Raw genomic sequence first — 14,962 nt, 5'->3', positions numbered from 1 at the left:
CACGTTTGCCATTCTCTCTAGTACTCCTATTCGTTAGATATTGGATCTCCTAGACTGATCACCTACTTTCCTTATACTTTTCTATTTTTTTTTTTTTAAAGATTTTATTTATTTATTTGACAGAGAGAGACACAGCGAGAGAGGGAACACAAGCAGGGGGAGTGGGAGAGGGAGAAGCAGGTCTCCCGCGGAGCAGGGAGCCCGACGTGGGGCTCGATCCGAGGACCCTGAGATCATGACCTGAGCCGAAGGCAGACGCTTAAAGACTGAGCTACCCAGGCGCCCCACACTTTTCTGTTTTCTATCTCTCTTTGTTTCTTCTGCTTTCTAGGAGATGTTCTTAACTGTCTTCTAACCTTAATATTTTTAATTTCTAGGAGCTCCTTCTTAAAATCTGGGTATTCCTCCATTTTTTTTTTTTTTATAATTTTTATTTTTTGTTTTAAAGATTTTATTTATTTATTTGACAGAGAGACAGCTAGAGAGGGAACACAGGCAGGGGGGTGAGAGAGGGAGAAGCAGGCTTCCCGCCAAGCAGGGAGCCCAATGTGGGGCTCAATCCCAGGACCCTGGGACCATGACCCGAGTTAAAGGCAGACGCTTAACAACTGAGCCACCCAGGTGCCCCTTTTTTATAATTTTTTTAAAAAAATTATTTATTTGAGAGATAGCGAGCATAGAGGGAGAGTGAGAGGGAGAAGCAGACTCCCTGCTAAGCAGAGAGCCCGATGCAGGGTTTGATCCCAGGACCCCAGGACCCCAGGACCATGACCTGAGCTTGAGCCTGAGTGGAAGGCAGATGCTTAACCGAGGGAGTGACCCAGTTGCCCCTCCTCCTTTTCTTTTTTTTAAAGATTTTTATTTATTTGTTTTAGAGCGAGAGAAAGCTCTTGTGGGTGAGCGGGGGAGGGGCAGAGGGAGAGAGATGGAGAATCTTGAGCCAGCTCCACGCCCAGCATGGAGCCTGACGCGTGGCTCGATCTCATGACCCTGAGATCATGACCTGAGCCCAAATCAAGAGTCAGACGCTCAACTGACTGAGCCACCCAGGGGCCCCAGGAATTGCTTGTTTCTTGATAACGTCCCCGCCCAGGTTTAGGTTGCAATTTCCCTAGCTTCCCACCCTGCCAAGGTGTACCTCTCTGGTCCCCATTTCCCCACTTCCAAAATGTTGTGAGGTTGTCTCCTTTCCATTCCTGTCTCGTTTGTTTTCTCTCCATTGTAAACCACATGGCTGTCATTTTCGTGAGGTTCTGGCATATGGGAAAGGGTTTGTCATGACAGGTCTGTGTTGTCCCCACTTCCGGGATCCAGCCCACTCTCCTTCCCCTGGCGCCCGTGCCTGGGAGGGGTGGCCGCGTGCCTTGGTCCCCGCCATTCACTCCCAGGTTTCCTAGCTTTTGGCCCAGCGGTTCTAGAAGGCCCTCCGTGAGGGGGAGGAGAAAATCAATGGGGAGGTCGTCTGTAATTGCTATAAAGGGAGAATGTCTGGAGCCCTCGGGCCAGGCTGGGGTGGAGGCATTTGCATATCGCTGGCCCAGCTGAGGCCTTGACCCCCCTGGGCTGCTTCGGGATTCCCTGTATTTAGATTTGAGTACCTACTTTGTGGGCTGGGTTTCTGGTGGGGCCAGGCAAAGTCCCAGGCCACAGGGGTCCCTTATTCGGGGCTGGAAGTGGGCCTGGAGTTAAAGCCGGATTGGCCTTCTCTGGTGGCGGGGAGCTAAAGGATGCCTGTTGGGATCTGACCCCCTTGATGGGGAGAGGGTCAGGGTTGGCTCCCAGAAGGAGGGGAGGGAGGCTTGGTAGCCCTGGCTGAGAGAGCTGGAGGACCAAAGCTCAGTAGTATCAGGAGCTGGAGGGGAGGCGGGCTGGGGAGGGGAGGCTGGGGCGGGTCCAGCTGGACTCGTCCCCTCCTGGCAAGGCCAGGCTCGAGCCGGTTGATCTGGCCTGGTGGCTCCTGCAGCTCCCAGGCCTCTGCTTGGTTGGGGGAACCTCTGCAGCTCAGGACTCACAGCTGCCTGTCACACTGATGGGAGCCTGGGGACAGTGGCAGTGGCCACAGGCCCCGTGGCCCAGCCACGGCACCAAGAACATGCAGGGTAAGCCCCCAGCCCACGACCCCAGCCTGGAGCTCTGTCCCTCAGCCTTGCTTACCTATGTCCAGCGTCGGGGAGCCCTGCAGTCACGGCTGCTTTTCTTTCTCAATGCCTTAATTTTACTGTAGAGGCAAGTAAGGCACAGAGAGGTTGTGTTACCTCCTCAAGGCCACACAGCTGGGAAGAGAAGGGCTCTAGAAACGAGGCCTGAGCTCTCTGGTGGAAAGCCGGGGGTTGAGGAGAGCTACATCCTTGGTAGGAATTTTTCTTTCTCTTTCCTTTTTCCTTTCCTGGCTCATTTTAATTTATTTACTTGCTTCGGTTTGTGCAGATTTTGTTAGTGTGAGAGTTCATAAAAATTACTCGGAATGTGATATTTACTGTGTTAGGGTTCAGATTGGGCTCTCCACCCGCATTGACCTTTCTTCTGTGGATATTTGTTATCGGGGTTTAAGATCCACAGAGAAAGGAGCACAGATCATGGATGTACGGCTCTATTATTTTTTTCACAACCCCCCCCCCACATAACCCTGGGTCACTGGCCCCTCCTTATCCCCAGGGGACCCCGTCCAACCCCCAGAGATTTGAGCTGTCTGCTCACACACTTCATGTGCAGTACGAGCAAGCGTGCAGTGTATTGTCTTCGTGTGTTTTGCTGTGAGACTTCCCGTGGCTCTGGTCCGGGGGGTTGTCTTGCTTCTTGCTGGGGGGTGTTCATTGTATGACATGTCACAATGTGTTTATCCAGCTGTTGATGGACATTTGGGTTGTTTTCGGATTTTGACTATTACTGGTGGTTAGACTCTTAAATTTGGACTGGCTCTGTGCGTTTCTAGGCCTCGCCCTTGGGTGCATACCCGTGAGGGCACGGCTGGGTCAGGAAGGTTTGCACATTCTGCCAGACTGTTCTCCAGAGTGGCTGTACTAATTTATGCCTCCTCCAGACGTGTATTAATATTTAATATTGTCCCTCTTTCCTTGTTGACGTTAGCCCCTCTGGTGGGCGTGTAGTAGTTTTGATTCACATTTCCTCCCTAGTTTGAGAGGCTGAGTACTGGGGTGCCAGGAGCATGTGACTCTTAATGTTGGGATTGTGGGTTCGAGCCCCATGTTGGGTGGAGGGATTACTAAATAATAATAATAATAATAATAATAAAAAAACTAAAAAAACCCAAAAAAGGCTGGTAGTCATTTTACTGGCCATTTTGATGTATTTGCTACCTTCCTGGTGCCCATTTCTACATTTTGTTGTCTTTCTCTTATTGATTTGCAGGAGTTCTTTATATATTCTGGATACAAACCCTTCCTTGGTGACATGATGCACAGATCTATTTCCATGTGGTGGCTCACCTTTTCTTTTTCTTAATGGTGTCCTGTGATGAATAGACATTTCTCATTTTTTTTTATCTTTAGATGATAAGACGAGAGCAAGCAGGGTGGAGGGGCAGAAGGAGAGGGAGAGAGAGAATCTCAAGCAGACTCTGTTCTGAATGCGGAGCCCAACACAGGGCCCAATCCCTCGACCCTGAGACAATGACCTGAACCAAAATCAAGAGACGCTTAACTGACTGAGCCACCCAGGCACCCCTCTTTTAAGATGTATTATTTTTTAAGATTTTATTCATTTGTCAGAGTGAGCATGCACAAGCAGGGGGAGCAGCTGAGGGAGAAGCAGGCTCCCCACTGAGCAGGGAGCCCGATGCGGGACTCAATCCCAGGACCCTGGGATCATGACCTGAGCCAAAGGCAGACGCTTAACGACTGAGCCACCTAGGCGCCCCAACCCTTTGTGTTTCTATTCTTTTTTAACTGGTGAAGTGTGTACAAATTTACCATTTTTACGTGTTTAGGTGTCCAGTTCTGTGGTATTAAGTACATAATCACACTGCTGTGTCCCCACCGTCCATCTCCAGGACGTTTCCATCATACAAATTGTAAACCCTGTCCCATTAAACAATAACTCCCCACGCGCCTCCCCCAGCCCCTGGCACCTGCCCTTCCACTTTCTGTCTCTATGAACTTGGCTGCTCCAGGGGCTTCATAAAAGAGGCATCCTACTTTTGTCTTGGTTTTTGTCTTTCTGTGTCTGGCTTATTTCACTTAGCGTAACGTCCTCAAGATTCATCCGTATCGGAGCTCATGTCAGCTGCCTTTCTTTTTAAGGCTGAATCATACCCCGTCGTATGGATGGACCACATTCTGTTTATCCAGTGGATCCTTGGGTGGCTCCTACCTTTTGGCTCTTGCGGAGACTGCCACTGGGAATATGGGTGTGCACAGACCTCTCTGAGACTCTGCTTTCCATTTGTATGCGCGCGTGCACACACACACACACACACACACACAGTGCTGTGGGGATTTGGATTGGAGTGCTTTGAATCTCTCCATCAATTTGGCCGCAGTGAGCATCCTAGTAAGTACATCTGGTGATTTCCTTGGGAGGGACCCCCAAAAGCGGGTCTGTGCCTTTTCCGGGCTGAAGAGTTCTGCTGATTTGCTTTCCAAAAGCTGGGAATGGGTTGGCCCTCTGCTCACCCTCCCTGGGCTGCTTCCCACCTCGCCCCCGCCCTCCCCACAGCCAAACCCCAAATGTGCTCATTCGACAGATGAAAATGACATCATCCCGTTTTAATACTTCTTTGTAATCCTAACGACAAATTTTTCACTGGATTCAGCCATTTACTGTCGTTGGTGATTTGCTTAGGATTCTTACTGAATGATAAGACTCTTTATACAGCGAAGGCTTTAACCCACTCTCTGGCTTAGATATTACAGAAGTCCCTGCGTCTCGGGATCAGTGGGAGTCTGAAGGTCATTTTATCCGGAGGGTCCTCACACTATTTTCAGCTGCTGTCATAGAAACGCCTGAGTCACATGTCGGTGCTCTGGGCTGGAATGAGCTCTTTTCTGGGTGATAACCCTGATTTGATCATGCTGATGAGATGCTCTGATAGCCTTTGGTGACACGGTAAAGGATGCCGCCCCTTTCCGAGGCCAGAACCTTTTAAGTAGGAAGGGACAATGTATTTGTTCTGTTGTGGTTAGGGGGAGGGGCCTTGGGGAGTGAAAATAGGAAAATAGGGTCTAGTGTCTGGGTGGTGTGGCTGAGTGGAAGAGTGTAGATTTTGGAGTCAGCCTCAATGCCTCATCTGCAAAAGGGTTAAGAACCCCCCCCACACCCCCTGCCGTGGTTGACGGGGGTGGGGAGACAGAATGAAGCAAAGCCTTGAAGGCTTTAGCAAGCCTTATGCTGGCTGTGAAGTCTGGTCCCAGGAAAGGCCCCCCCCGCCCCGTTCTCCTTCCCTCAGCCCTAGCTGATCATGACCTTACCCAGCCCTCCTATCCATAAATACTAATTGAGCACCTACTGTGTGCAGTATAGGGGTCACTTAAACCCACATTGTAACTCAGGGGCCTACAAAACTGGCCAAATTAGGTCCACCTGCTGTTTGTTTTCTCCCTTAAAGATCTTATTTATTTATTATTTATTTATTTTATTTTATTTAGAGTGCTAGCGGGGGGGGGAGGGGCAGAGGGAGGGGAAGAATCTCAAGGGGACTCTGTGCTGAGGCAGACCTGACCTGGGGCTTGATCTCACCACACTGAGGTCATGACCTAGGCTGAAATCAAGGAGTCAGCTGCTCAGCCAACTGAGCCACCCAGGCGCCCCACCTCCTGTTTCTGTAAAGTTTTAATGGAACAAAGCCCCATAGTTGAGGTGGTCCCAGGCGCCCCACCTCCTGTTTTTGTAAATAAAGTTTTATTGGAACAAAGCCCAATAGTTGAGGTGGTCCCAGGCGCCCCACCTGTTTTTGTAAATAAAGTTTTATGGGAACAAAGCCCAGTAGTTGAGGTGGTGTCCGAGGCTGCTTTCCCTGCAGCCCGCAGAATAGGCCCACAGTGCGCAAATGACTTATTATCTGGCCCTTTCAAGAAAAAGCTTGCGGACTCCTGTTTCAGTGGGTGGAGGGGGACAATAAACAAGGAGCTACAATAAAGAAGGAACTAATGTGTATTTGGTATGAGAAATGGTGATAAGCACTATGGAGAAAAATAATTCAAGAAAGGGTGGGTGGGGTGGGGTGGGTTGCAATCTAAAATAGCATGGTTAACAAAATAAATAAATAGAACAGCACGGTTAGGGTTAGGCCAGGCTGTACTCAAGTGTACTCAAGTGTTACTTGAGGTGTAAGAGATGGGACTTTACAGACAACTTGCCATATCTGGAGGGAGGAATGGATTCCAGGCTGAGGTGCAAAGGCCCTGGGGTGCAGCCTGCAGGGCTGTGCTATTCTGTGTTCCAGCCCAGCCCATTTGCAGTGATAAAGTCCCTCACTGTTTACTAAACCTTTGTACCCACCCTAATCTCACCAAGTACCCGTCCCTGCTCCCATCAGTGAGGACTTCAGGTGCCCATTACATAGCTTCTAGAAGGGTCCCCAGGGACTCCATCTGTTAAGAGGCAAGATGCCCCCGGCCAGAAGAGGTGGCCTCACTGTTACTCTGGGGGGTGTCTGCCAGCAGATGGGGATAGCGCAGCCCCTTACAAAATGCGTCTGGATGGGCTTCATTCCCCAGCCCCTAGCACACGGTAGGCCTACATAAGCGTTGAGGGAGGGAGGGATGGACAGATGGTTGGACAGACGGCATGACGGACCTTCTCTGGATTCGAGTTCTGCCTTCTCGTGACCTTGGCCAGCCTTGGAGGCCGCCGACTCCTGAAACCCTTCCTGTGTTCCAGGTGTCAGAGAGGGGGGTGGCGATAGCTGAAAGCGGGCTGGCCAGCACCCCCAAACTCCTGGCTCCCTGCTGTGTTCCCGAGGTTCTTGTCCATGGCTGGCAGTATGTGGGGTGGGAGGGGCTGGGCTGTTGGTAGGTCTCAGTCTGGGGAGGGCAGGAAGGGGCACAGGGTGCTAGGGTCACCTTGCCCAGCTCCCTGCTGCTGATGCTCCCAGAGGGACCCTGAACCCCTCCCCCAGGCAGTGGAGGAGGCCCATTGTCCCGTAGCTGGGCCTCTGGGCCTCCTTTCTTGCCCCCACTCCCACCCCGGGGCGCCCTTGCCCTCTCCTGGGGCACTGGGCACCAGAGAGGGAGAAGACCACTTTCTGAGTGCCTCCTAGGGGGTGGCTTCCCTCACTTTCCCTCTCTCCGCGGCTGGCTAGAGCTAAGGGCCCACCATGGTGGGATTCCCAAGCTGAGGGCTTGGGGTGGCGGTGTGCTTGTCACATTGCCTAAGCATCGCGGTCCCCCAGGCAACCTCTGAGCCTCAGTTTCTCAGTCTGTAAAATGAGGGTAACAAGGTTCCCGCGCTCCCAGGGCTGTGGGAGGTTGAGCCAGGATGGGTGACCGCTCTGCCCCTGGTGCCTGCCTCGCTCTGGGCATTGGGGCGTCCAGGGTGGGGAGGCCGCTCTACCGGCCAGCGTGGCCCGGTGGGGGACACTGCGGTGTGGCATCGGAGGGGAGAGCAGAGCTTACCTGTGGTTTCTTTTTCAGTTCAAGGTGAAATTCATACTGTGGGCAATTGGCCATTTGAAAGTGTATGGTAGAGTAGTAAACAGTGCCTTTGTCATGGGCAGTCACCAACTGTCTGGTTTCTAAATTAAAATTTGATTTTAGGGGCGCCTGGGTGGCTCAGTCAGTGAAGCATCTGACTCTTGGTTTCGGCTCAGGTCATGGTCCTCACAGTCGGTGGATCGAGCCCCGTGTCTGGCTCTGTGCTCAGTGCAGAGTCGGCTTCAGAGTCTCTCTCCCTCTCCCAACTGCTTGTGCTCTCTCTCAAATGAGTAAGTAAATAGAAAGTAAAGCTTTAAAAAAAAATAATAAAAATAGGGGCGCCTGGGTGGCTCAGTCGTTGAGTGTCTGCCTTCGGCTCAGGTCATGATCCCAGGGTCCTGGGATCGAGCCCCGCATCGGGCTCCCTGCTCGGCGGGAAGCCTGCTTCTCCCTCTCCCACTCCCCCTGCTTGTGTTCCCTCTCTTGCTGTGTCTCTCTCTGTCAAATAAATAAAATCTAAAAAAAATAAATAATAATAATAAAAATAAAATTTGATTTTAAGGAAGGGCAGATGGAATTTGGGTAGAGGAAGTGGTCCCTCTCAGACCCTGACCTTGAGCAGTCGCTCTGCTTCTCTGAGCCCCAGGGTTTGTTCCTGTAACTGGAGTAAAAACGTTAGCCCAGCATTGCCTGGCACTTCACAGAAGCATTTCACAAATCACCTTTCACTCTGTGATCCACTTCACGCGGCCTGGGGAAATTCAGAAACGCGCCCAAAGTCACAGAGCAAGTGGGCGCTGGAGCTGGGGTTGGTCTTCCTGTCGTCCCTGGGGACCCCTCTGTCACCTCCCTTCCCATGGTGGAGGGACTGGGGAGTCAGAGGCCCCATCCCTGCCCCCCCTCCGGTTTCTGGCAGGGAGGAGCCTTCGCGGACTGTGGCTAAAGGAAGTCTAAATTAATTAAAATTTAATAAAATTAAAGATGTGTTTCCTCACCAGCCACACTTAAGTGTTCTGGTTGTAGGGTCCACGCAGACACGGAGCGTGCGTCCGACACGGTTGGTTATGGGGCCAGTTACCCGTTGTGAACGGGGCACTTGCGGGAACACTCTGGCGGGTGCCCTGGTGGCCCTTGCGTGGCCGCCCCGACTGCTGGGCTCCGGGGTGCAGCTCTGCTCCCGGCCCAGCGCCCTGTGACCTGAGATTGTTGGGTGTCGTCAGGCCGGCAAGAAGAGTCCATAAATGACACGTGTGGCAGTGAAGCAGTTTAAGCACGCGTGATGGCGGGCGCCTGTCCGTGTTGGGGGAGTGTTCGCCGTTACTCTTCGGAAGGATGGTCGTTTGTGCGTTGTGGGTCGCTGGGGTTAGCGTCCCAGGCGTCCAGAGCAGGTGGCACCTCTAGCCACCAGGGGGCAGCCTGGGACCAGGGTGGGGGCAGGCCTGGCGCTGAGCCGAGGTGGGAGGGAGCGAGACGCCTCCCCCCTCGGGCTGTGCTGGAGGATTTCCAGCCAAGTCTGGGGAGAGTCCAGTGGGTCCCCAGGGGTGGGTGTGAGCAGCAGCAGGGCTGTGGAGCTAGACTTTGAGACGAGCACCAGGTTTGCTGGGGTGGGGGCGGGGCTTCACAAAGCCTCCCGGAGACCCTGGTGGCGCGGGGCCCGTCCCCCACCCCAGGGAGCCCAGGCCGCATGGCCTGGGATGGCGCGTGGTGTCCTCAGGGGTCAGGGGCTGTGCCTACACTCTCTCCTAATCCTGACATGTGTCTCTCTGCTCTGGCCCGGAGGGGATTAGAAACAATGCTGGCGTCTCCGTCCAAAAGCCGACACATGCTGTGTGCCCAGGCAGGTCCTGGGCGCTGGATGTGGCGGGAAGTGAGGCTGACGGAGGGACTGACATTACCAAGTGCCACTGGTGGAGGCTTGGATGCAGTGGCCGGGAGGGCCCCACCGAAGGCGGAAGCGAGCCGGGAGGGTCCTCAGGGAGACCTGGGGCCTGGTCTGACGTGGGGCTGGCGTGCCCGTTGCACAGAGTCGCGAACCTGCGGTCTGGGAGCGGCGCACACTGGCCCGCGGTCTTTCCGGGCCACCAGCATCCTGGCCGGACCCGGGGAAGGGAGTTTGCGCGCCGTTGAGCCCCTGTGGCGGGCGGGAGCCGTTGGTGGCATCCGGGCACCAACGCCCCACCAGGCCTTGGGTGCTGCTGGGCGGGTTTCACAAGCCTGGGCAGGGGCAGGCCTGGGCCACCCGGCTTCCGTGCGGCCCGGGGCAGGAAGAGCTGGTGGCTGATGTAAGCCCTTGCGCAAACCTCTGGCTGCCGGCTTCCGGAGCCTTCTACCCGCCTGCCTGCCAAGGAGGAAGCCTGGGGCCTAGCGGGGCCCAGAGGCCCTGCCGCCCAGGCTGGGGCCACATGGGTGTACTGACCGGCCACCATGGCCCTGGGTCCCGAAGGCTTGGCTCTGGAGTCTGGTGAGGGGGCTGCGTGAGGCTGGGCTGGAGCGTGGGGGGCTCCCCAGGCGCGGGGTGCTGGTGATGGCGCATGTGGCCAGAAGGGGTCCCCCTCCTGCCTGCTGTAGTCTCCACTCCGGAGGACCAAGGCGGAGGCCCTGCCCCTTGCAGCCTTGGTTTCCCCGCATGCACCCCAAAGGGAGTGGGCGGACATTCTGGCATCGGGTGCCCCCGGGACGTAGTGAGTGAGCACCTGTTGTACACAGACCTGCATACCGGGCTGTTGGGGACCCAGAGGTCGGACGGGGCTCTGTGAGCCCCCTGTGGGCTGGGCCCCCCGGAGTCAGTTCTCTGGGTCACTGCAGACGGTACCCGCTTCACGGGGATGCGGAGACGGTAGCCCGAGGGGGCACACGGAGAGGCCCTGAGCTCCCGCTGGCCAGAGCGGGCTCCTGCTGGGTGCTTGGTGACCCTCATGCTCAGCTCTGTGTGCAGGCCTCTGCCCCTCCTCCTGGGGGCGTTGGGGGAGGGTTCGGAATCCCCACAGACTGTGGGCTGCTGCCGTGTTGTTATTCTCGTTCAATTCACGCTTCCCTCTTCGCTACAGTTCTTAAGTATTCCCGTTTTGCAGATGAGCAAACTGAGGCCAGGGAAGGGAGGTCCCCTGCCCAAATATCACAGGCCTCCCTCTAGCCCGTGACCTGGAGGCCTGCTGGGATCTTCCCCTGAAGGGTGGGGTGTATGGATCTTGAGGGCCAGAGCCCCTGGGTGGCCACAGTGAGGGGGCGTCCCTCCTGGCGTGGGCCTGGCCAAGTGGGGCGTGGCAGGGGTAGGTCTTTCCACCCAGGCCCCCAGCACATTGTTCTCCCCGGCAGCGGCTGGCCACCGCACCCCCCATCTGAGGGACCTCGGGTGGGAGGCCCAGGGCTCTCCTTCTTGTGCTCTCGCCAATTCGCTGTAGCCCTGGGATGTTTGCTGGGTGTGTATTCCCGGTCGTGGCTCACTGGCTGTGGGACCAGTCACTTCCCAGCCCCCAGCATCAGCTTCCTCATGCCTTAAATGGGCGCGTGGTTCCTCCCGCACCAGGCTTGCTGAGGCTGGCCGAGGACGACTCCTCAGAACTCAGCAGGGCTGCTGTGGGGTCCTCAAGGAGGTCATTCTCTGACTTGTGGGATCCTCCCTGATCCAGGCGCTCAGAGCATGAGCAGGGGTTTGGACCCTGAGCCCCCCACCTCCTTGCTCTGTGGCCTCAGGAGGTCCCTGCCCCCAGCTGTGCCTCAGCTTTCATCAGCAGGTTGGGGGGACCGTCCCCTCCTGCCGAGCGCTGGGTGCCCTGGAGGTGAGGGCCTTCGATGGTGGTGGGCTTCCTTTTGGCTGTTCCTCTGGGGGCTGCACTTGCAGGTTTTTCAAGTACTGGGTCTGGTTGAGGTGACAGGCCTGTCCTGAGCCCGAGGGTCTGGGGTGGGGCGGAAGGGTTTCTTTGGTGTTCCTGCTAGTGTCAGCTCCGAGAAGTGGGGGGAGACATGGGGAACGCGGGGTATTGGGCCGGGCAGTGGGGGCCTGGTGGGTGCCTGACAGCCCCCCCTTCTCTCTGCAGGCGAGGCCTTCTTGGGCAGCTTTGTGGCCAGCGGGATGGGGCCCTCAGCCTCGTCCCATGGGAGCCCTGTGCCCCTGCCCTCTGACCTCTCCTTCCGCTCCCCTACCCCCAGCAACCTGCCTATGGTGCAGCTATGGGCCGCTCATGCCCATGAAGGTAAGGAGTGTGCCAGGTGGGCGGGGCTGAGGGCTGTGGGCCACTGTCCCTGGCACCTCTCCATCCTGCCCACTCCCTTCCACCTCTGGTCATCTCTCCTGCGGTGGTTGGGGGGTGGGGGGCAAGCCCTGGTCGTTCAGCCTCCCTGCTGTTTCTCAAATGCTCAGTGCTTCCTCTGGTCACTGCCACAGGGCCTTTGCACAAGTCAGTTCCCTCTGCTGCAGCTCCTAACTTAACCCACTGTTCATCCTTTAGGGCTCAGCTGACCCCCCTCCCCCCGGCCACCTCTCGCTTGTGAAGACAGATTATTTTCTTACCAGAGTGAGCTCTGAGGGCAGGGCCTAGTTTGTTCTGCTCACCGCTGTCTCCCTGGGGGCCCTCCATAATCACTGTTGGAGCAATGGGACCAGGGCCATAGGGCTTTCCTTGGCAGTTCTTCAGTGGTGCTCGTAAATGTGGGCGTCTGGGAGCCTTGCAAATCCTGGACCTCCCTGGAGCCTCACTTTTCCCTCTGTCAGTGAAGAGATAGGCCGGGGGGACCCTGAGCTCCTTCCCCGCCTCTGGTGGGCTTTGGATGCTGGGTCCTGGGAGCACCCACTGCAGGCTGAGGGCTTTCCTGGGCTTTTCATGGCTCACTGTCTGCCCACGTCCTCCTCTGTGCCCGAGTCTCTCCAAGTACCCGTCATCATGTGTACCTCCCATGGAGGGGGTGGACCTGCCTCTCTAGGCCCGGGATGGTGGGCAGTCCTTTGGGGCTGGGGTCCCATTTGAGCCTCCCACTTTAGCCAGCCAGGGCGGGGCTGGAGAGGCCTGAAGAACAGACGCTGCCTGGTGTCTCCGTGCCACCAGCTTGTGCCTCTGCCCTGACTCCTTTTTCTCCCGTGTCGCAAACACCAGTAATGTAGGAACGGTTACAAACCCGTGCACGCGCTGCACAGCTGGACTCAGCGTGTCCCCACGACCAGCTGTGAGAGGGGGACTGCTAGGTCTCTTTTCCAGACGAGAAAGCACAGGGATCCCATGCGATGTTTCCAGGGCTGAAAGAGATCATGTGCATCAGGTGGTCTTGGTTATTCGGTGATTGTTGTTAACGCCATTGTCAGGTGGTGCTGTGGGAGGAGCATGGGTCCTGTGTGGCCAGGGACAGGCCCTGGATCTCTGGCCTCAGAGGGAGCCACTGGGGGCACGTGGGACCTGCGTCTCAAGGACCTCCGATAGGCCCGTGGTCCGGGACGACCTTCCCCCACACCTGCCTGCTCGCCAGCCCGCCTGCCTTTCTGGGCCCTGCTGTGCGGCTCTTTGGGCCTCCATTCCCCGTGGGCCCTCAGAAGAGTCTCATTTCTTTCTCTGTGGCTACCCTCCCGTCTTCTCTGTCCCACGAAGCCCTGATTCTGGGCAGCACTGGTGGGGAGAGACTAGGAGGATCCTCACCAGGAGGCATTCCTTCCTGGCCTGGGAGACCTGGCAGCTGCAGATGCTGGGTGCGCTGATAGAGCAGGTGAGTGACCTGCTCGGGCTCACACAGCAGAGAAGGGACTCATTAAATCAGTAAACTGCTCCACCGAGTCTGTGTTGGGCTGAGGTTAACAGTCCCAGTGACTTCCATTCAAAGTCAGGCTCCTCTGCTGTGTGACTTTGGGCCAGTGGTCCTCCCTGAGCCTCTGTTTTCTCACCTATAAAGTGAGGATGTTAAGAGTATCTGCCTCAACAGGCTTTTGTTTTGTTGAAGTTTAAATAAGAATAACAAAGGCAAAGCAGTGGGCAGCGTTTGGCCTGTGGTTAAGCTGTCCTCACCGTCGTCCCCTGCCTCCTTGGATCCATTCTGATCCTCTTTCTGGGGGATTTGAGAGCCCAAGCCCCTGAGGGCTGCCTGGGCCTGGAGGGAGGCCTGAAGTGCCAGGTCTGGAGGGGGTGGGGGCAGGCCTGCCCTGGGGAGCTGGCCGCAAATCTCAGGGCTCCCTGAACCAGGGGGCTGACAGCTAAAATACTTTATTCTCAAGAAAAAGAGAGGGATGGAAGGAAGTTCCTCGTGGGAGTCCATGCGGTGGGACAGTTCAGTTTTTCTCTTCTCTCTTCCAGGCTTCTCCCATCTGCCCAGCGGGCTGTACCCATCCTACCTCCACCTGAACCACCTGGAGCCCCCCAGCAGCGGGAGCCCCCTCCTCAGCCAGCTGGGCCAGCCCAGCATTTTCGATACCCAGAAAGGTATGATGAGGGGGCAGGAGCGGGGAGACGGGGCTTGGGGGGTAACTTCTGAGGGGTTTGTCTGGGGCCCCCCACCACTACCCAGTATTCCAGGCAGCACCTAGCTCTGTTCTCTGAGACCCCTGCCCCTAAGCCCCGCCCCTAGCCTTCTGGTGCCTTCTAGTTGTGCTGTGCTCCCGCCTGACCCTCTTAGGCCCTTAAAACAACCCTGGTCCCCACCCCGTTCACAGATGACGAAACTGAGGCTCAGGAAGGTTAGTCAATGGCCAGGGCGAGAGACTGTGAATTCGGTACCCTCTGTTTGCAGAGTGTGCCCTCCTCCTTGGCCTGGGGGTTACCGGGAGCCCCTCCGGGACCCCGCTGCTGGCTGGCTGGGTGGAGGGGGCGCGCGCTCACGCCCACGCTCGCTCTCTCCCGCAGACGGCTTCTACCTGCCCGCCCCGGGGGCTCCGGGCGCCCTGCACTCTCACGCGCCCTCCTCCAGGACCCCGGGCGGCCACTCCTCCAGCGCCCCGGCCAAAGGCTCTTCGCGGGAAGGTCCAGCCAAGGAGCGGGCGGGCCGCGGCGGGGAGCCGCCCCCGCTGTTCGGCAAGAAGGACCCGAGGGCCCGCGAGGAGGCTGCGGGCCCGCGCGGCGTGGTGGACCTGACCCAGGAGGCGCGGGCGGAGGGCCGCCAGGACCGCGGGCCCCCGCGCCTCGCCGAGCGCCTGTCGCCCTTCCTGGCCGAACTGGGGCCGCCGCGCGGGCCGGGCGCCGCCGCCGAGTGCAAGGGCAAGAACCCGCCGCCGCCGCCGCCGCCGCCGCCGCCGCCACCGCCGGCGCTGAGCCTCTGCAACGGCGCGGGCGACGCGGGGCTCCCCGCGCTGGTGGCCAAGGAGGCGGCGCGCCAGGACGAGAGCGCGCGGCTGCGGCGCGCAGAGGCCCTGCTGCCGGGGCCGTGCCCCTGCCCCTCGCCGCTCCCGCCGCCGCCCAAGG

General features: G+C 57.1%; 1 protein-coding gene across 1 annotated transcript in view; it reads left to right on the top strand.

Annotated features, from left to right (window-relative positions):
• Positions 1 to 14,962, top strand: part of TNRC18 (trinucleotide repeat containing 18) — an 84,141-nt gene that overhangs the window by 8,939 nt on the left and 60,240 nt on the right. The window contains exons 2-4 of the mRNA XM_032394045.1: positions 11,627 to 11,782; positions 13,862 to 13,987; positions 14,408 to 14,957. Coding sequence (XP_032249936.1) covers positions 11,627 to 11,782; positions 13,862 to 13,987; positions 14,408 to 14,957 — 832 coding nt within the window. The remainder of the gene's footprint in view (positions 1 to 11,626; positions 11,783 to 13,861; positions 13,988 to 14,407; positions 14,958 to 14,962) is intronic.

The sequence above is a fragment of the Phoca vitulina genome, unplaced genomic scaffold (genome assembly GCF_004348235.1).
Source record: "Phoca vitulina isolate PV1807 unplaced genomic scaffold, GSC_HSeal_1.0 scaffold79, whole genome shotgun sequence".
Classification (NCBI taxonomy): domain Eukaryota; kingdom Metazoa; phylum Chordata; class Mammalia; order Carnivora; family Phocidae; genus Phoca; species Phoca vitulina.
Note: the sequence above shows the minus strand (reverse complement) of the source record. Positions and strands in the feature narration are given on the sequence as shown.